At 39.4% G+C, this 23279-nt stretch overlaps 1 protein-coding gene across 1 annotated transcript; it reads right to left on the reverse strand.

Annotated features, from left to right (window-relative positions):
- Nucleotides 1-972: 972 nt before the first annotated feature.
- Nucleotides 973-20700, reverse strand: SCDLUD_004412 (uncharacterized protein; the record flags this gene model as incomplete). Its single annotated transcript, XM_046081373.1, has 1 exon — nt 973-20700. The coding sequence occupies one exon, from the start codon at nt 20698-20700 to the stop codon at nt 973-975; it is 19728 nt and encodes a 6575-aa protein (XP_045932924.1).
- Nucleotides 20701-23279: the final 2579 nt, after the last annotated feature.

Consider the following 23279-nt stretch of genomic DNA (forward strand, 5'->3'; position numbering starts at 1 on the left):
AACAGTAGATCTGATAAAACCCAATGAATAAACTTAAGACTAGTTTTCAATAACAAGTTTGTTTTGTTTTATGGATTGTGTTACAATTCATTATATGTAAAGAATAAAGTTTATTTTTGTTAATTAACACCAAATAGCAGCAAACTTAAAATGAATGAATCACAACATCTCAATTGAACATACACAATGAATCAAATACCATTCAATATTGTTTCCAAATTTCTATCTATATTACAAGATCTCTACTTGTATGTTTTTTCTTTTAATATACGCTAAAGTTGATGAAATATGACAAGTACTCCGTTGACAAGGAATGCATATTGCTGCATATTCACACTCGTCTTTCGATATAAGCTTATGATTATACATTGTAATAAAGCAAGCACTTATATGAACTAATTATTAACAAACACTTGACTTATGGAATAATAAAAAAATAGAGCTTGTTAACTAAAGAATAATATATATATGAAGGGAAAGTTGATCACCAATCATGTTACAAATAAACATCGATTTTATAGAATCTAAGCAGACTTATAAGTTTGGAATTATTGGTTTAAAATACGCAACATAACTTATCTCATTGATCGAGTATTTATTTCCAAAAGAATAGATCTATCTTATTCTTCATAGTTTAAGACACTTCTTTTTACTGTTATTATTAAACTTTTGAACTCAGCAATAGAAGAATTAAAATAAAAAATTAGTATGAGAAACAAGAAAGAAAATAGTATTCCAATGATACCAAAAAAAATCAGAAAAAAAAAATTTATTAGAAATAAAAACAACTTACAGTATGAAAAACTAAATTGATTTAATGGTATTAAAATAACGAACTAAAAAATAACACAAAAAACACAAAATACGAAATCTGAACAAAATAAATACAAAAAAAACTGACGAACTTAAAAAAAAAAAATAAACTAAATATATCAGATACTATTCGAAAAATAAATTTTCACAAGAGTAATCTTAAAATAAATTGAAAAACAAAACAAATAAAGTAAAGAACATCTTGAAGGTAGATATTCTGTTTGAAACAGCACCAGCTTGGTAAATAGAAATTAATCCACTAGATGCTGGTTGAGATTGAATACTTTGAACCTCAATAGCAGCTGTGCTAGAAACAGTTTCTGATTGAATAGTGGTGGTGCTAACTTTGCCACCAGATGTGGTCTTGGTAATAACATTGTCGGAATTACCAGAGTTACCATTGGCACTCTTGGTAACAGTGGTATAAACAGAACCAGAAGAAATAGTCTCAACATATTCACTAGCATTGCCTGAAGAACCTGATCCATTTTCATTATTATTGTTTGGAACAATAGTAGATGTAATAACAGAAGTGATAGTACTACCTGATGTAGTGTACACACTAGTCTTAGTAACAGTAACTGGTGTATTAGCAGTTTCGGAACTACCAGATCCACCATTGTTGTTGTTGTTATTTGGAACAATAGTGGATGTGATAGTAGCAGTAATGATACTACCAGATGTGGTAAACACACTAGTCTTAGTAACAGTAACTGGTGTATTAGCAGTTTCGGAACTACCAGATCCACCGTTGTTGTTGTTGTTATTTGGAACAATAGTGGATGTGATAGTGGCAGTAATGGTGCTACCAGATGTGGTAAACACACTAGTCTTAGTAACAGTAACTGGTGTATTAGCAGTTTCGGAATTACCAGATCCACCGTTGTTGTTGTTGTTTGGAACAATAGTAGATGTAATAACAGATGTGATAGTACTACCCGAAGTAGTGAATACACTAGTCTTAGTAACAGTAACTGGTGTATTAGCAGTTTCGGAATTACCAGATCCACCGTTGTTGTTGTTGTTATTTGGAACAATAGTAGAGGTGATAGTAGCAGTAATGGTACTACCAGATGTAGTGAATACACTAGTCTTGGTAACAGTGACTGGTGTATTACCAGTTTCAGAACTACCAGATCCACCGTTGTTGTTGTTGTTATTTGGAACAATAGTGGAGGTGATAGTAGCAGTAATGGTACTACCAGATGTAGTGAATACACTAGTCTTAGTAACAGTAACTGGTGTATTGGAAGTCTCAGAACTAACAGAATAAACCTCGGAACCGGAATTGTTAGAACCACCATTATTGTTGTTGTTGTTGTTTGGAATAGTGGTGGTAGTAGCATCGCATGTGACTATAGTCGAGGTTATGGTTCTGCCAGATGTAACAATCACAGTAGTTCTTGTAACACTAGAAGGCAATCCAGATGTCTCAGTAGTTGGATTAACTGGAGAAACAGTTTCAGAAGTGGAGGTAGTACCTGGAGCTGAATTAGTAAAGGTTTCTGAAGTGGAGCTACCTTTGCTTGGGTTTGTAAATGGCTCAGTGTTAGTGGTACCTGGAATAGAAGTCAATGGTAAAGATTTAGAACTGGTAGTGTTGAAATAACCAAATCCTGGTGTTTCAACGTAAATAATAGTGGAAGTGGTAAACAATCCATTAGAGCCAGTAACAGTGAAAATGTTAGTGGAATACGTCGAAGTGTAAGCACCACCCCAAGATGTGAATGTAGTACTAATGTCATAATTGGCTGGTGTTTCAACTGTGTATATGGTGGAAGTGGATGGTTTACCATCAGTACCAGTAGTAGTGATAACACTAGTACCAATAGTAGATGTAACAGATCCAGTCCATGGTGTGTACGTGGTGGTAACATCGTTGTTGGTTGGTGTTTCCACTGTGTAGATGGTGGAAGTGGTTGGTTTACCATCAGTACCAGTAGTAGTGATAACACTAGTACCAACAGTAGATGTAACAGATCCAGTCCATGGTGTGTACGTGGTGGTAACACCGTTGTTGGTTGGTGTTTCAACTGTGTAGATGGTAGATGTGGTTGGTTTACCATCAGTACCGGTAGTAGTGAAAATCGAAGTACCAACAGTAGTAGTAACGGATCCAGTCCATGGAACATTAGTAGTTGAAGCACCATGGTTAGCTGGTGTTTCAACGGTGTAAATGGTAGATGTAGTTGGAATACCATCAGTACCAGTAGTAGTTATAACGCTAGTACCAATAGTAGATGTAACAGATCCAGTCCATGGTGTGTACGTGGTGGTAACACCGTTGTTGGTTGGGGTTTCAACTGTGTAGATGGTAGATGTGGTTGGTTTACCATCAGTACCAGTAGTAGTGAAAATCGAAGTACCAACAGTAGTAGTAACGGATCCAGTCCATGGAACATTAGTAGTAGAAGCACCGTGGTTTTCTGGAGTTTCAACTGTGTAGACTGTAGAGGTAGTTGGTTTGCCATCAGTACCAGTGGTAGTAAATACAGTAGTACCAATGGTAGAAGTAACAGATCCAGTCCATGGGGTGTAAGTGGTAGTAACACCGTGGTTTTCTGGGGTTTCAACTGTGTAGACTGTAGAGGTAGTTGGTTTGCCATCAGTACCAGTGGTAGTAAATACAGTAGTACCAATGGTAGAAGTAACAGATCCAGTCCATGGGGTGTAAGTGGTAGTAACACCGTGGTTTTCTGGAGTTTCAACTGTGTAGGCTGTAGAGGTAGTTGGTTTGCCATCAGTACCAGTGGTAGTAAATACAGTAGTACCAATGGTAGAAGTAACAGATCCAGTCCATGGGGTGTAAGTGGTAGTAACACCTTGATTTTCTGGAGTTTCAACTGTGTAGACTGTAGAGGTAGTTGGTTTTCCATCAGTACCAGTGGTAGTAAATATAGTAGTACCAATGGTAGATGTGTATGTACCGGTCCATGGAACATTAGTGGTAGAAGCACCGTAGTTTTCTGGAGTTTCAACTGTGTAGACTGTAGAGGTAGTTGGTTTGCCATCAGTACCAGTGGTAGTAAATACAGTAGTACCAATGGTAGTAGTATATATACCAGTCCAAGCTTCATATGTAGTACTACCAGCTGGAATCATTGGAATTTCAACTGTGTAAGTGGTAGATGTAGTTGGAATACCGTCTGATCCAATGCTGGTAGTAACACTAGTACCAATGGTAGAAGTAAATGTACCAGTCCATGGTGTGTAGGTGGTTGTAACACCTTCAGCTTCTGGAGTTTCCACAGTGTAGATAGTGGAGGTAGTTGGAATACCATCTGATCCAATGCTGGTAGTAACACTAGTACCAATGGTGGTAGCGTATGTACCAGTCCATGTGGTGTAAGTAGTGCTAACATGATCGGTTGGAGTTTCAACTGTGTAGATGGTAGAAGTAGTTGGAATACCATCAGAACCTGTAGTAGTAGTAATACCAGTACCAACGGTGGTAGCGTATGTACCAGTCCATGTGGTGTAAGTAGTACTAACATGATCGGTTGGAGTTTCAACTGTGTAGATGGTAGAGGTAGTTGGAATACCATCAGAACCTGTAGTGGTAGTAATACCAATACCAACAGTGGTAGCGTATGTACCAGTCCATGTGGTGTAAGTAGTGCTAACATGATCGGTTGGAGTTTCAACTGTGTAGATGGTAGAAGTAGTTGGAATACCATCAGAACCTGTAGTGGTAATCACATTTGTACCAACGGTGGTAGCGTATGTACCAGTCCATGTGGTGTAAGTAGTGCTAACATGATCGGTTGGAGTTTCAACTGTGTAGATGGTAGAAGTAGTTGGAATACCATCAGAACCTGTAGTGGTAGTAATACCAGTACCAACGGTGGTAGCGTATGTACCAGTCCATGTGGTGTAAGTAGTGCTAACATGATCGGTAGGAGTTTCAACTGTGTAGATGGTAGAGGTAGTTGGAATACCATCAGAACCTGTAGTGGTAGTAATACCAGTACCAACGGTGGTAGCGTATGTACCAGTCCATGTGGTGTAAGTAGTGCTAACATGATCGGTTGGAGTTTCAACTGTGTAGATGGTAGAAGTAGTTGGAATACCATCAGAACCTGTAGTGGTAATCACATTTGTACCAACGGTGGTAGCGTATGTACCAGTCCATGTGGTGTAAGTAGTGCTAACATGATCGGTTGGAGTTTCAACTGTGTAGATGGTAGAAGTAGTTGGAATACCATCAGAACCTGTAGTGGTAGTAATACCAGTACCAACGGTGGTAGCGTATGTACCAGTCCATGTGGTGTAAGTAGTACTAACATGATCGGTTGGAGTTTCAACTGTGTAGATGGTAGAGGTAGTTGGAATACCATCAGAACCTGTAGTGGTAGTAATACCAGTACCAACAGTGGTAGCGTATGTACCAGTCCATGTGGTGTAAGTAGTGCTAACATGATCGGTTGGAGTTTCAACTGTGTAGATGGTAGAAGTAGTTGGAATACCATCAGAACCTGTAGTGGTAATCACATTTGTACCAACGGTGGTAGCGTATGTACCAGTCCATGTGGTGTAAGTAGTGCTAACATGATCGGTTGGAGTTTCAACTGTGTAGATGGTAGAAGTAGTTGGAATACCATCAGAACCTGTAGTGGTAGTAATACCAGTACCAACGGTGGTAGCGTATGTACCAGTCCATGTGGTGTAAGTAGTGCTAACATGATCGGTTGGAGTTTCAACTGTGTAGATGGTAGAAGTAGTTGGAATACCATCAGAACCTGTAGTAGTAATCACATTTGTACCAACGGTGGTAGTAACGGATCCAGTCCATGGAACATTAGTAGTTGAAGCACCATGGTTAGCTGGTGTTTCAACAGTGTAGATGGTAGACGTAGTTGGAATACCATCAGTACCAGTAGTAGTTATAACGCTAGTACCAATAGTAGATGTAACAGATCCAGTCCATGGTGTGTATGTGGTGGTAACACCGTTGTTAGCTGGTGTTTCAACTGTGTAAATGGTAGATGTAGTTGGTTTACCATCAGTACCGGTAGTAGTTATAACGCTAGTACCAATAGTAGATGTAACAGATCCAGTCCATGGTGTGTACGTGGTGGTAACACCGTTGTTGGTTGGGGTTTCAACTGTGTAGATGGTAGATGTGGTTGGTTTACCATCAGTACCAGTAGTAGTGAAAATCGAAGTACCAACAGTAGTAGTAACGGATCCAGTCCATGGAACATTAGTAGTAGAAGCACCGTGGTTTTCTGGAGTTTCAACTGTGTAGACTGTAGAGGTAGTTGGTTTTCCATCAGTACCAGTGGTAGTAAATATAGTAGTACCAATGGTAGATGTGTATGTACCGGTCCATGGAACATTAGTGGTAGAAGCACCGTAGTTTTCTGGAGTTTCAACTGTGTAGACTGTAGAGGTAGTTGGTTTGCCATCAGTACCAGTGGTAGTAAATACAGTAGTACCAATGGTAGTAGTATATATACCAGTCCAAGCTTCATATGTAGTACTACCAGCTGGAATCATTGGAATTTCAACTGTGTAAGTGGTAGATGTAGTTGGAATACCATCTGTACCAGTTGTAGTAACTACAGTAGTACCAATGGTGGATGTGTACGTACCGGTCCATGATGTGTAAGTGGTAGTAACACCTTCAGCTTCTGGAGTTTCAACTGTGTAGATAGTGGAGGTAGTTGGAATACCGTCTGATCCAATGCTGGTAGTAACACTAGTACCAATGGTAGAAGTAAATTTACCAGTCCATGGTGTGTAGGTGGTTGTAACACCTTCAGCTTCTGGAGTTTCCACAGTGTAGATAGTGGAGGTAGTTGGAATACCATCTGATCCAATGCTGGTAGTAACACTAGTACCAATGGTGGTAGCGTATGTACCAGTCCATGTGGTGTAAGTAGTGCTAACATGATCGGTTGGAGTTTCAACTGTGTAGATGGTAGAAGTAGTTGGAATACCATCAGAACCTGTAGTGGTAGTAATACCAGTACCAACAGTGGTAGCGTATGTACCAGTCCATGTGGTGTAAGTAGTACTAACATGATCGGTTGGAGTTTCAACTGTGTAGATGGTAGAAGTAGTTGGAATACCATCAGAACCTGTAGTAGTAATCACATTTGTACCAACGGTGGTAGCGTATGTACCAGTCCATGTGGTGTAAGTAGTGCTAACATGATCGGTTGGAGTTTCAACTGTGTAGATGGTAGAAGTAGTTGGAATACCATCAGAACCTGTAGTAGTAGTAATACCAGTACCAACGGTGGTAGCGTATGTACCAGTCCATGTGGTGTAAGTAGTACTAACATGATCGGTTGGAGTTTCAACTGTGTAGATGGTAGAGGTAGTTGGAATACCATCAGAACCTGTAGTGGTAGTAATACCAATACCAACAGTGGTAGCGTATGTACCAGTCCATGTGGTGTAAGTAGTACTAACATGATCGGTTGGAGTTTCAACTGTGTAGATGGTAGAGGTAGTTGGAATACCATCAGAACCTGTAGTGGTAGTAATACCAGTACCAACAGTGGTAGCGTATGTACCAGTCCATGTGGTGTAAGTAGTGCTAACATGATCGGTAGGAGTTTCAACTGTGTAGATGGTAGAAGTAGTTGGAATACCATCAGAACCTGTAGTGGTAATCACATTTGTACCAACGGTGGTAGCGTATGTACCAGTCCATGTGGTGTAAGTAGTGCTAACATGATCGGTTGGAGTTTCAACTGTGTAGATGGTAGAGGTAGTTGGAATACCATCAGAACCTGTAGTAGTAATCACATTTGTACCAACGGTGGTAGCGTAGGTACCAGTCCATGTGGTGTAAGTAGTGCTAACATGATCGGTTGGAGTTTCAACTGTGTAGATGGTAGAGGTAGTTGGAATACCATCAGAACCTGTAGTAGTAATCACATTTGTACCAACGGTGGTAGCGTATGTACCAGTCCATGTGGTGTAAGTAGTGCTAACATGATCGGTAGGAGTTTCAACTGTGTAGATGGTAGAAGTAGTTGGAATACCATCAGAACCTGTAGTGGTAGTAATACCAGTACCAACGGTGGTAGCGTATGTACCAGTCCATGTGGTGTAAGTAGTGCTAACATGATCGGTAGGAGTTTCAACTGTGTAGATGGTAGAGGTAGTTGGAATACCATCAGAACCTGTAGTGGTAGTAATACCAGTACCAACAGTGGTAGCGTATGTACCAGTCCATGTGGTGTAAGTAGTGCTAACATGATCGGTTGGAGTTTCAACTGTGTAGATGGTAGAGGTAGTTGGAATACCATCAGAACCTGTAGTGGTAGTAATACCAGTACCAACGGTGGTAGCGTATGTACCAGTCCATGTGGTGTAAGTAGTGCTAACATGATCGGTTGGAGTTTCAACTGTGTAGATGGTAGAGGTAGTTGGAATACCATCAGAACCTGTAGTAGTAATCACATTTGTACCAACGGTGGTAGCGTAGGTACCAGTCCATGTGGTGTAAGTAGTGCTAACATGATCGGTTGGAGTTTCAACTGTGTAGATGGTAGAAGTAGTTGGAATACCATCAGAACCTGTAGTAGTAATCACATTTGTACCAACGGTGGTAGCGTATGTACCAGTCCATGTGGTGTAAGTAGTGCTAACATGATCGGTTGGTGTTTCAACAGTGTAGATGGTAGACGTAGTTGGAATACCATCAGTACCAGTAGTAGTTATAACGCTAGTACCAATAGTAGATGTAACAGATCCAGTCCATGGTGTGTATGTGGTGGTAACACCGTTGTTAGCTGGTGTTTCAACAGTGTAGATGGTAGATGTAGTTGGAATACCATCAGTACCAGTAGTAGTTATAACGCTAGTACCAATAGTAGATGTAACAGATCCAGTCCATGGTGTGTATGTGGTGGTAACACCGTTGTTAGCTGGTGTTTCAACTGTGTAAATGGTAGATGTAGTTGGTTTACCATCAGTACCGGTAGTAGTTATAACGCTAGTACCAATAGTAGATGTAACAGATCCAGTCCATGGTGTGTACGTGGTGGTAACACCGTTGTTGGTTGGGGTTTCAACTGTGTAGATGGTAGATGTGGTTGGTTTACCATCAGTACCAGTAGTAGTGAAAATCGAAGTACCAACAGTAGTAGTAACGGATCCAGTCCATGGAACATTAGTAGTAGAAGCACCGTGGTTTTCTGGAGTTTCAACTGTGTAGACTGTAGAGGTAGTTGGTTTGCCATCAGTACCAGTGGTAGTAAATATAGTAGTACCAATGGTAGATGTGTATGTACCGGTCCATGGAACATTAGTGGTAGAAGCACCGTAGTTTTCTGGAGTTTCAACTGTGTAGACTGTAGAGGTAGTTGGTTTGCCATCAGTACCAGTGGTAGTAAATACAGTAGTACCAATGGTAGTAGTATATATACCAGTCCAAGCTTCATATGTAGTACTACCAGCTGGAATCATTGGAATTTCAACTGTGTAAGTGGTAGATGTAGTTGGAATACCATCTGTACCAGTTGTAGTAACTACAGTAGTACCAATGGTGGATGTGTACGTACCGGTCCATGATGTGTAAGTGGTAGTAACACCTTCAGCTTCTGGAGTTTCAACTGTGTAGATAGTGGAGGTAGTTGGAATACCGTCTGATCCAATGCTGGTAGTAACACTAGTACCAATGGTAGAAGTAAATGTACCAGTCCATGGTGTGTAGGTGGTTGTAACACCTTCAGCTTCTGGAGTTTCCACAGTGTAGATAGTGGAGGTAGTTGGAATACCATCTGATCCAATGCTGGTAGTAACACTAGTACCAATGGTGGTAGCGTATGTACCAGTCCATGTGGTGTAAGTAGTGCTAACATGATCGGTTGGAGTTTCAACTGTGTAGATGGTAGAAGTAGTTGGAATACCATCAGAACCTGTAGTAGTAGTAATACCAGTACCAACGGTGGTAGCGTATGTACCAGTCCATGTGGTGTAAGTAGTACTAACATGATCGGTTGGAGTTTCAACTGTGTAGATGGTAGAGGTAGTTGGAATACCATCAGAACCTGTAGTAGTAATCACATTTGTACCAACGGTGGTAGCGTATGTACCAGTCCATGTGGTGTAAGTAGTGCTAACATGATCGGTTGGAGTTTCAACTGTGTAGATGGTAGAAGTAGTTGGAATACCATCAGAACCTGTAGTAGTAGTAATACCAGTACCAACGGTGGTAGCGTATGTACCAGTCCATGTGGTGTAAGTAGTACTAACATGATCGGTTGGAGTTTCAACTGTGTAGATGGTAGAGGTAGTTGGAATACCATCAGAACCTGTAGTGGTAGTAATACCAATACCAACAGTGGTAGCGTATGTACCAGTCCATGTGGTGTAAGTAGTACTAACATGATCGGTTGGAGTTTCAACTGTGTAGATGGTAGAGGTAGTTGGAATACCATCAGAACCTGTAGTGGTAGTAATACCAGTACCAACAGTGGTAGCGTATGTACCAGTCCATGTGGTGTAAGTAGTGCTAACATGATCGGTAGGAGTTTCAACTGTGTAGATGGTAGAAGTAGTTGGAATACCATCAGAACCTGTAGTGGTAATCACATTTGTACCAACGGTGGTAGCGTATGTACCAGTCCATGTGGTGTAAGTAGTGCTAACATGATCGGTTGGAGTTTCAACTGTGTAGATGGTAGAGGTAGTTGGAATACCATCAGAACCTGTAGTAGTAATCACATTTGTACCAACGGTGGTAGCGTAGGTACCAGTCCATGTGGTGTAAGTAGTGCTAACATGATCGGTTGGAGTTTCAACTGTGTAGATGGTAGAGGTAGTTGGAATACCATCAGAACCTGTAGTAGTAATCACATTTGTACCAACGGTGGTAGCGTATGTACCAGTCCATGTGGTGTAAGTAGTGCTAACATGATCGGTAGGAGTTTCAACTGTGTAGATGGTAGAAGTAGTTGGAATACCATCAGAACCTGTAGTGGTAGTAATACCAGTACCAACGGTGGTAGCGTATGTACCAGTCCATGTGGTGTAAGTAGTGCTAACATGATCGGTAGGAGTTTCAACTGTGTAGATGGTAGAGGTAGTTGGAATACCATCAGAACCTGTAGTGGTAGTAATACCAGTACCAACAGTGGTAGCGTATGTACCAGTCCATGTGGTGTAAGTAGTGCTAACATGATCGGTTGGAGTTTCAACTGTGTAGATGGTAGAGGTAGTTGGAATACCATCAGAACCTGTAGTGGTAGTAATACCAGTACCAACGGTGGTAGCGTATGTACCAGTCCATGTGGTGTAAGTAGTGCTAACATGATCGGTTGGAGTTTCAACTGTGTAGATGGTAGAGGTAGTTGGAATACCATCAGAACCTGTAGTAGTAATCACATTTGTACCAACGGTGGTAGCGTAGGTACCAGTCCATGTGGTGTAAGTAGTGCTAACATGATCGGTTGGAGTTTCAACTGTGTAGATGGTAGAAGTAGTTGGAATACCATCAGAACCTGTAGTAGTAATCACATTTGTACCAACGGTGGTAGCGTATGTACCAGTCCATGTGGTGTAAGTAGTGCTAACATGATCGGTTGGTGTTTCAACAGTGTAGATGGTAGACGTAGTTGGAATACCATCAGTACCAGTAGTAGTTATAACGCTAGTACCAATAGTAGATGTAACAGATCCAGTCCATGGTGTGTATGTGGTGGTAACACCGTTGTTAGCTGGTGTTTCAACAGTGTAGATGGTAGATGTAGTTGGAATACCATCAGTACCAGTAGTAGTTATAACGCTAGTACCAATAGTAGATGTAACAGATCCAGTCCATGGTGTGTATGTGGTGGTAACACCGTTGTTAGCTGGTGTTTCAACTGTGTAAATGGTAGATGTAGTTGGTTTACCATCAGTACCGGTAGTAGTTATAACGCTAGTACCAATAGTAGATGTAACAGATCCAGTCCATGGTGTGTACGTGGTGGTAACACCGTTGTTGGTTGGGGTTTCAACTGTGTAGATGGTAGATGTGGTTGGTTTACCATCAGTACCAGTAGTAGTGAAAATCGAAGTACCAACAGTAGTAGTAACGGATCCAGTCCATGGAACATTAGTAGTAGAAGCACCGTGGTTTTCTGGAGTTTCAACTGTGTAGACTGTAGAGGTAGTTGGTTTGCCATCAGTACCAGTGGTAGTAAATATAGTAGTACCAATGGTAGATGTGTATGTACCGGTCCATGGAACATTAGTGGTAGAAGCACCGTAGTTTTCTGGAGTTTCAACTGTGTAGACTGTAGAGGTAGTTGGTTTGCCATCAGTACCAGTGGTAGTAAATACAGTAGTACCAATGGTAGTAGTATATATACCAGTCCAAGCTTCATATGTAGTACTACCAGCTGGAATCATTGGAATTTCAACTGTGTAAGTGGTAGATGTAGTTGGAATACCATCTGTACCAGTTGTAGTAACTACAGTAGTACCAATGGTGGATGTGTACGTACCGGTCCATGATGTGTAAGTGGTAGTAACACCTTCAGCTTCTGGAGTTTCAACTGTGTAGATAGTGGAGGTAGTTGGAATACCGTCTGATCCAATGCTGGTAGTAACACTAGTACCAATGGTAGAAGTAAATGTACCAGTCCATGGTGTGTAGGTGGTTGTAACACCTTCAGCTTCTGGAGTTTCCACAGTGTAGATAGTGGAGGTAGTTGGAATACCATCTGATCCAATGCTGGTAGTAACACTAGTACCAATGGTGGTAGCGTATGTACCAGTCCATGTGGTGTAAGTAGTGCTAACATGATCGGTTGGAGTTTCAACTGTGTAGATGGTAGAAGTAGTTGGAATACCATCAGAACCTGTAGTAGTAGTAATACCAGTACCAACGGTGGTAGCGTATGTACCAGTCCATGTGGTGTAAGTAGTACTAACATGATCGGTTGGAGTTTCAACTGTGTAGATGGTAGAGGTAGTTGGAATACCATCAGAACCTGTAGTGGTAGTAATACCAATACCAACAGTGGTAGCGTATGTACCAGTCCATGTGGTGTAAGTAGTGCTAACATGATCGGTTGGAGTTTCAACTGTGTAGATGGTAGAAGTAGTTGGAATACCATCAGAACCTGTAGTGGTAATCACATTTGTACCAACGGTGGTAGCGTATGTACCAGTCCATGTGGTGTAAGTAGTGCTAACATGATCGGTTGGAGTTTCAACTGTGTAGATGGTAGAAGTAGTTGGAATACCATCAGAACCTGTAGTGGTAGTAATACCAGTACCAACGGTGGTAGCGTATGTACCAGTCCATGTGGTGTAAGTAGTACTAACATGATCGGTTGGAGTTTCAACTGTGTAGATGGTAGAGGTAGTTGGAATACCATCAGAACCTGTAGTGGTAGTAATACCAGTACCAACAGTGGTAGCGTATGTACCAGTCCATGTGGTGTAAGTAGTGCTAACATGATCGGTTGGAGTTTCAACTGTGTAGATGGTAGAAGTAGTTGGAATACCATCAGAACCTGTAGTGGTAATCACATTTGTACCAACGGTGGTAGCGTATGTACCAGTCCATGTGGTGTAAGTAGTGCTAACATGATCGGTTGGAGTTTCAACTGTGTAGATGGTAGAAGTAGTTGGAATACCATCAGAACCTGTAGTGGTAGTAATACCAGTACCAACGGTGGTAGCGTATGTACCAGTCCATGTGGTGTAAGTAGTGCTAACATGATCGGTTGGAGTTTCAACTGTGTAGATGGTAGAAGTAGTTGGAATACCATCAGAACCTGTAGTAGTAATCACATTTGTACCAACGGTGGTAGTAACGGATCCAGTCCATGGAACATTAGTAGTTGAAGCACCATGGTTAGCTGGTGTTTCAACAGTGTAGATGGTAGACGTAGTTGGAATACCATCAGTACCAGTAGTAGTTATAACGCTAGTACCAATAGTAGATGTAACAGATCCAGTCCATGGTGTGTATGTGGTGGTAACACCGTTGTTAGCTGGTGTTTCAACTGTGTAAATGGTAGATGTAGTTGGTTTACCATCAGTACCGGTAGTAGTTATAACGCTAGTACCAATAGTAGATGTAACAGATCCAGTCCATGGTGTGTACGTGGTGGTAACACCGTTGTTGGTTGGGGTTTCAACTGTGTAGATGGTAGATGTGGTTGGTTTACCATCAGTACCAGTAGTAGTGAAAATCGAAGTACCAACAGTAGTAGTAACGGATCCAGTCCATGGAACATTAGTAGTAGAAGCACCGTGGTTTTCTGGAGTTTCAACTGTGTAGACTGTAGAGGTAGTTGGTTTTCCATCAGTACCAGTGGTAGTAAATATAGTAGTACCAATGGTAGATGTGTATGTACCGGTCCATGGAACATTAGTGGTAGAAGCACCGTAGTTTTCTGGAGTTTCAACTGTGTAGACTGTAGAGGTAGTTGGTTTGCCATCAGTACCAGTGGTAGTAAATACAGTAGTACCAATGGTAGTAGTATATATACCAGTCCAAGCTTCATATGTAGTACTACCAGCTGGAATCATTGGAATTTCAACTGTGTAAGTGGTAGATGTAGTTGGAATACCATCTGTACCAGTTGTAGTAACTACAGTAGTACCAATGGTGGATGTGTACGTACCGGTCCATGATGTGTAAGTGGTAGTAACACCTTCAGCTTCTGGAGTTTCAACTGTGTAGATAGTGGAGGTAGTTGGAATACCGTCTGATCCAATGCTGGTAGTAACACTAGTACCAATGGTAGAAGTAAATTTACCAGTCCATGGTGTGTAGGTGGTTGTAACACCTTCAGCTTCTGGAGTTTCCACAGTGTAGATAGTGGAGGTAGTTGGAATACCATCTGATCCAATGCTGGTAGTAACACTAGTACCAATGGTGGTAGCGTATGTACCAGTCCATGTGGTGTAAGTAGTGCTAACATGATCGGTTGGAGTTTCAACTGTGTAGATGGTAGAGGTAGTTGGAATACCATCAGAACCTGTAGTGGTAGTAATACCAGTACCAACGGTGGTAGCGTATGTACCAGTCCATGTGGTGTAAGTAGTGCTAACATGATCGGTTGGAGTTTCAACTGTGTAGATGGTAGAAGTAGTTGGAATACCATCAGAACCTGTAGTGGTAGTAATACCAGTACCAACGGTGGTAGCGTATGTACCAGTCCATGTGGTGTAAGTAGTGCTAACATGATCGGTAGGAGTTTCAACTGTGTAGATGGTAGAAGTAGTTGGAATACCATCAGAACCTGTAGTGGTAGTAATACCAGTACCAACGGTGGTAGCGTATGTACCAGTCCATGTGGTGTAAGTAGTGCTAACATGATCGGTTGGAGTTTCAACTGTGTAGATGGTAGAGGTAGTTGGAATACCGTCAGAACCTGTAGTAGTAATCACATTTGTATCAACGGTGGTAGCGTAGGTACCAGTCCATGTGGTGTAAGTAGTGCTAACATGATCGGTTGGAGTTTCAACTGTGTAGATGGTAGAAGTAGTTGGAATACCATCAGAACCTGTAGTAGTAATCACATTTGTACCAACGGTGGTAGCGTATGTACCAGTCCATGTGGTGTAAGTAGTGCTAACATGATCGGTTGGAGTTTCAACTGTGTAGATGGTAGAAGTAGTTGGAATACCATCAGAACCTGTAGTAGTAATCACATTTGTACCAACGGTGGTAGCGTATGTACCAGTCCATGTGGTGTAAGTAGTGCTAACATGATCGGTTGGAGTTTCAACTGTGTAGATGGTAGAAGTAGTTGGAATACCATCAGAACCTGTAGTGGTAGTAATACCAGTACCAACGGTGGTAGCGTATGTACCAGTCCATGTGGTGTAAGTAGTGCTAACATGATCGGTAGGAGTTTCAACTGTGTAGATGGTAGAGGTAGTTGGAATACCATCAGAACCTGTAGTGGTAGTAATACCAGTACCAACAGTGGTAGCGTATGTACCAGTCCATGTGGTGTAAGTAGTGCTAACATGATCGGTTGGAGTTTCAACTGTGTAGATGGTAGAAGTAGTTGGAATACCATCAGAACCTGTAGTAGTAATCACATTTGTACCAACGGTGGTAGCGTATGTACCAGTCCATGTGGCGTAAGTAGTGCTAACATGATCGGTAGGAGTTTCAACTGTGTAGATGGTAGAAGTAGTTGGAATACCATCAGAACCTGTAGTGGTAGTAATACCAGTACCAACGGTGGTAGCGTATGTACCAGTCCATGTGGTGTAAGTAGTGCTAACATGATCGGTTGGAGTTTCAACTGTGTAGATGGTAGAAGTAGTTGGAATACCATCAGAACCTGTAGTGGTAGTAATACCAGTACCAACGGTGGTAGCGTATGTACCAGTCCATGTGGTGTAAGTAGTGCTAACATGATCGGTAGGAGTTTCAACTGTGTAGATGGTAGAGGTAGTTGGAATACCATCAGAACCTGTAGTGGTAGTAATACCAGTACCAACAGTGGTAGCGTATGTACCAGTCCATGTGGTGTAAGTAGTGCTAACATGATCGGTAGGAGTTTCAACTGTGTAGATGGTAGAAGTAGTTGGAATACCATCAGAACCTGTAGTAGTAATCACATTTGTACCAACGGTGGTAGCGTATGTACCAGTCCATGTGGTGTAAGTAGTGCTAACATGATCGGTAGGAGTTTCAACTGTGTAGATGGTAGAAGTAGTTGGAATACCATCAGAACCTGTAGTGGTAGTAATACCAGTACCAACGGTGGTAGCGTATGTACCAGTCCATGTGGTGTAAGTAGTGCTAACATGATCGGTAGGAGTTTCAACTGTGTAGATGGTAGAGGTAGTTGGAATACCATCAGAACCTGTAGTGGTAGTAATACCAGTACCAACGGTGGTAGCGTATGTACCAGTCCATGTGGTGTAAGTAGTGCTAACATGATCGGTTGGAGTTTCAACTGTGTAGATGGTAGAGGTAGTTGGAATACCGTCAGAACCTGTAGTAGTAATCACATTTGTATCAACGGTGGTAGCGTAGGTACCAGTCCATGTGGTGTAAGTAGTGCTAACATGATCGGTTGGAGTTTCAACTGTGTAGATGGTAGAAGTAGTTGGAATACCATCAGAACCTGTAGTAGTAATCACATTTGTACCAACGGTGGTAGCGTATGTACCAGTCCATGTGGTGTAAGTAGTGCTAACATGATCGGTAGGAGTTTCAACTGTGTAGATGGTAGAGGTAGTTGGAATACCATCAGAACCTGTAGTGGTAGTAATACCAGTACCAACAGTGGTAGCGTATGTACCAGTCCATGTGGTGTAAGTAGTGCTAACATGATCGGTAGGAGTTTCAACTGTGTAGATGGTAGAGGTAGTTGGAATACCATCAGAACCTGTAGTAGTAATCACATTTGTACCAACGGTGGTAGCGTATGTACCAGTCCATGTGGTGTAAGTAGTGCTAACATGATCGGTTGGAGTTTCAACTGTGTAGATGGTAGAAGTAGTTGGAATACCATCAGAACCTGTAGTGGTAATCACATTTGTACCAACGGTGGTAGCGTATGTACCAGTCCATGTGGTGTAAGTAGTGCTAACATGATCGGTTGGAGTTTCAACTGTGTAGATGGTAGAAGTAGTTGGAATACCATCAGAACCTGTAGTGGTAGTAATACCAGTACCAACGGTGGTAGCGTATGTACCAGTCCATGTGGTGTAAGTAGTGCTAACATGATCGGTAGGAGTTTCAACTGTGTAGATGGTAGAGGTAGTTGGAATACCATCAGAACCTGTAGTGGTAGTAATACCAGTACCAACAGTGGTAGCGTATGTACCAGTCCATGTGGTGTAAGTAGTGCTAACATGATCGGTTGGAGTTTCAACTGTGTAGATGGTAGAGGTAGTTGGAATACCATCAGAACCTGTAGTAGTAATCACATTTGTACCAACGGTGGTAGCGTATGTACCAGTCCATGTGGTGTAAGTAGTGCTAACATGATCGGTTGGAGTTTCAACTGTGTAGATGGTAGAGGTAGTTGGAATACCATCAGAACCTGTAGTAGTAATCACATTTGTACCAACGGTGGTAGCGTATGTACCAGTCCATGTGGTGTAAGTAGTGCTAACATGATCGGTTGGAGTTTCAACTGTGTAGATGGTAGACGTAGTTGGAATACCATCAGTACCAGTAGTAGTGATAACACTAGTACCAATAGTAGATGTAACAGATCCAGTCCATGGTGTGTACGTGGTGGTAACACCGTTGTTGGTTGGTGTTTCAACTGTGTAGATGGTAGATGTAGTTGGTTTACCATCTGATCCAATACTGGTAGTAACACTAGTACCAATGGTAGAAGTAAATGTACCAGTCCATGGTGTGTAAGTGGTAGTAACACCTTCAGCTTCTGGAGTTTCAACTGTGTAGATAGTAGAGGTAGTTGGAATACCATCTGATCCAACACTGGTGGTAACACTGGTACCAATGGTAGAAGTAAATGTACCAGTCCATGGAGTGTAGGTGGTAGTAACAGCATCAGCTTCTGGAGTTTCAACTGTGTAGATAGTGGAGGTAGTTGGAATACCGTCTGATCCAATGCTGGTAGTAACACTAGTACCAATGGTAGAAGTAAATGTACCAGTCCATGGTGTGTAAGTGGTAGTAACACCTTCAGCTTCTGGAGTTTCAACTGTGTAGATAGTGGAGGTAGTTGGAATACCATCTGATCCAATACTGGTAGTAACACTAGTACCAATGGTAGAAGTAAATGTACCAGTCCATGGTGTGTAAGTGGTAGTAACACCTTCAGCTTCTGGAGTTTCACCTGTGTAGATAGTGGAGGTAGTTGGAATACCATCTGATCCAATACTGGTAGTAACACTAGTACCAATGGTAGAAGTATATGTACCAGTCCATGGAGTGTAGGTGGTAGTAACAGCATCAGCTTCTGGAGTTTCAACTGTGTAGATAGTGGAGGTAGTTGGAATACCATCTGATCCAATACTGGTAGTAACACTAGTACCAATGGTAGAAGTAAATGTACCAGTCCATGGTGTGTAAGTGGTAGTAACACCTTCAGCTTCTGGAGTTTCAACTGTGTAGATAGTGGAGGTAGTTGGAATACCGTCTGATCCAATGCTGGTAGTAACACTAGTACCAATGGTAGAAGTAAATGTACCAGTCCATGGTGTGTAAGTGGTAGTAACACCTTCAGCTTCTGGAGTTTCAACTGTGTAGATAGTGGAGGTAGTTGGAATACCATCTGATCCAATACTGGTAGTAACACTAGTACCAATGGTAGAAGTAAATGTACCAGTCCATGGTGTGTAAGTGGTTGTAACACCTTCAGCTTCTGGAGTTTCAACTGTGTAGATAGTGGAGGTAGTTGGAATACCATCTGATCCAATACTGGTAGTAACACTAGTACCAATGGTAGAAGTATATGTACCAGTCCATGGTGTGTAAGTAGTAGTAGTACCTTCAACTTCTGGAGTCTCAACTGTGTAGATAGTAGAGGTTGTTGGAATACCATCTGAACCAACACTGGTGGTAACACTGGTACCAATAGTGGAAGTGTATGTACCAGTCCATGGTGTGTAGGTGGTAGTAGTATCTTTAGCTTCTGGTGTTTCGATATAGATTAAAGTAGAAGTGGTAGAAAATCCATCAGATCCGACAATAGTGGTAACACCAGTGGAGTAAGTAGATGTGTAAGTACCAGTCCATTCCATGGTAGTAGTACTGATTTCAGCTGGGGTTTCAATGTAGATCAAAGTAGAAGTGGTGGGCAATCCATCAGACCCAACAATAGTGGTAACACCAGTGGAGTAGGTAGATGTGTAAGTACCAGTCCATTCATTGGTAGTAGTACTGATTTCAGCTGGCGTCTCGACATAGTATAAAGTAGACAAGGTAGTGAACCCATCAGCCCCGACGTATGTAGTAATACTAGTTGCATAAGTAGTAGTGTACGTTCCGGTCCATTGCTGAGTGGTGGTTGAACTAACATCAGCATCTGGTGTTTCTATTATAACAATATTTTCTGTAATGGTGGATGATTTTGAAGTGACAACTGTAGTGGTAGTATAAGTGCTTGTAATGTTTTGAGACCAGCCAACAGTCGTTGTAACTACTGGAGCATCACAGACCTCAGAAGAGTCTGCCATATTAAAAACAATGTCATCCCATTCGTTATGGTAAACACCATCTGGGCCTGTATAACCCAATTCTAAACCACCATCGTTGTTGGTATTAACGTAAAACAATCTAATAGGATAATAAACACCTGCAATTAAATCAACTTGAATTTGGTTGGTACCACTTGGCCCATTTGCTGTCCATAAAGAGTAAACTTGATATGTTTCTATGGAAATAGAAGTGCCACTTTCCATACAACAATCAAAAGCAATACCGGCACCCAAAGAAACGATACCTAAATCATCAACATACTGTAATTGAATGAGATAGGAACCAGAAACTGGTGGGACAAAATAACCAGTAGCAACCATAGCCCAATTAGTTAAGAAGAATTCTTCTGTATAACCAAAGCCTGATGGCAAAGTACCTTCAACAGCGATATTAACATAACCAGCTGGCAACTCAAAAAGATATGTAAGATTGGTGGCATCATTAACTTGTGCAAACATCCCCTGATCAACGTAACCGCCTTCAATATAGGAATCTTCTAAATAAGTTGTTCTATCAGGAGTCCCGGTAATTGCAGAAATACTGTAGGATAGCCAATTATAATTATAAAACTTAACTTGAAACCCTGACGTACGGCTGGAAATAGCACTTGAATCAGGATTACAACCATTAACTGTACCATCAGTTGCAATACCAATTGCAGAAACATAGGAACTAGGTGAAAAATACGAGATATAAAAGTGGAGATAAACCAAAACTAGTGACAACAAATTTAGGTTTTTGCTGCCCCGTTGGCGAAATATACTGCTCAAAACCATTTGAAACTATTTAGATATGGCAGAATATATATATATATATATATATGTATGTATATTGGTATATGAAAATAGAGTGTGGTTTCTATGTGGTTGTTTTTGTAACTATATTCTTAATTGGAAGAAACTTTTTAACGAGTTAAAAATCAGTATCAAATAGTTAGTAAAAAAAAAAAAACATATAAAAAATTAAAGCTTTCTTTTTTATATACATCAGAATTCTTGAAAAAATAAGGTTTTTATAAATCCTGAGCAATTACTTCTTCCATTTTTTCTTTTTCCTTCCATGCTGGTATTGTTTTCATTATTATTTAAAATGATCTTTAGGGAATCAAAGGTCAAACAAAAGTTCTTGTTAACTAAATTGGAAATGATAAGAGAAAATATTGAAATAAAATAGCTATAACAATATAACACAATATAATTTTTCATAATGTTTTTTATTCTAGCTATTATATTTTCATTCCGACTCGAAAACCTTCGGAAATTCTTATTCCCTCGTTAAATGGTAAGCTTTAAAAAAAAAAAAAAAAAAAATTAAAAATAAAAAGTTGGTTTGTTTACCATCCATTTAGCGTTACGAATACTCTATTGATTATTGTTGTAAATAACCTAAAACTTGAATAGTACGAGTATATTTCATAGAGCCATATCATGAAAATATCTTTTTTTATTTTTTTACGAAAATAAAAAGGTGTAAAGCAGATGTAAATTAACTGATGTAATAAAAAAAAAAAAACTTTTTTTTTTACACTATTAGTGTTTAAATCTTAATTTTTTCTATAGTCAGCTTAGAGTTACCTTTTAATAATAATACGTAGCATAATTTGGAATATATATTCCTTAGTTTAAAGCTTAAATATATGTTTAAAACCACATGATGCTTAGAAGTCTCAATGTTGTAAGAGTATTCATTTCAATGATAAAAATGAGTGATAAAACAAAAGGATGTTTCAGCCATAATAATTAATATTACTAATTTAAATTATTAGAAAAGGTAAACATAGTAATGCAAATTGATATTGATGTAAATTTTTAAAATTTAATCTTTAAACATATTCGACAATAGAAGGAAATTCAAGCAACAAAAGATTTATTGAAATAGTAACTTCCATGCATTAGCGTAAGTTAATCCCTCCTCTTTCCTTAAAAGCGACTTTATATTACAATTAATTTCTTCCGTATTGTTAAATATATATATATATTTTTTTTTTATGAATTTTGAATTCTTTTTAGTATCATGATGAGTTTAAATAAAGAAAATATTTCCATTAGAGATGAATAAATAAATAAATATAATAATCTTTAGTTAAGTTATATGATACTCTTGTTGTTTTTTATTTTGTGTGTTGTAAAGTACAAAGCAAAAAAAATTTTTTTTTTTTTCTTTTTATATGATAAGTTGTACGGAAAGTTCCGTGATTACAGGCTCAGCGAAAAGTATACTTTTTGATCTAAGTTTCGTTAACGTGAAAATTATGTACGAAAAAGTAACAGAAAATCTATAAATAGAAACTAAATCTAGAACATAAAAATATAATCTAGAACCATTCGAATTTTTTTTTTTTTTTTTTTTTTTTTACTATACAAAATAAAATTGCCGTGTATTAAAATATCCTTCCGTGATAAATAATATTACACATTCTCTTTCATATTTACTATTTTTTTTTTCCAAATAAAACAAAAAAAATAACTAAATAAAAACTAATAACAGTTAGTAATTCATCCTTATTATATCAGAATGTAAGTTATTAACCTTTTTATAAACGGGATTTCACTCTCAGTAAAAACTACCGTTTGGCTAGTTATGAATTTCTACAGGTTAAAATCATTTAAATATTTATTTAAATACTATATTGCTGTTCGCCTATTGTTATTACGTTCATATAATATGCATACAACTATAGAACAAAAATGTTCTGTGTAAAAACGTTATTGGTATTGTCAAAAATATGGATTACAACTTTAGAAAAAATTCAACTTATATGTATAACAGGATCGGTTTAAATTCTATTATTTATTTTGTTACCTTCCGGGTGAAAAAAACATTTTTTTAAAACTTGTTAGGTATATAGCTCAAAACATATAAAGTATAACACATTCCTTGTTATTTATACATATTTATTTCTTATTTTTGATTCTTTATAAAATTGAAAATCTGTATGTTTATTTATTTATTACATATTTTTATAACACTTGGGTCTTACTACAGCCAACAGAAATCTGAAAATAGGTTTGTATCAAATGAAAGAGAGCAAAACCCGCATTCCTGTAAATAACTCTATCTTATTGTTCTCATCTATATTTTTCTTTCCTATTTAATGTAAAGTGTGTTTGCATTACGTTGTTCTGTGTTTTTTTCTTTTCCTTTTTCCCTCCTACGTATATATATATACATATATATATATAATTTTTATTATCTTTGTTCTTGAAAAAATGATCAATAAATTAATCTGTAACAACAACAGCAACAAAATCTTTTGAGATGCATGGCTGCATTTTTTCCTCTTGTTTTTTTTTTCTTTTTTTTTTTTTAATATTATTATTGTCCCTTTTTATGTTTTACTACTAACTCCCTCCCT

Source organism: Saccharomycodes ludwigii, chromosome VI, assembly GCF_020623625.1.
Source record: "Saccharomycodes ludwigii strain NBRC 1722 chromosome VI, whole genome shotgun sequence".
In the NCBI taxonomy this organism is placed as follows: domain Eukaryota; kingdom Fungi; phylum Ascomycota; class Saccharomycetes; order Saccharomycodales; family Saccharomycodaceae; genus Saccharomycodes; species Saccharomycodes ludwigii.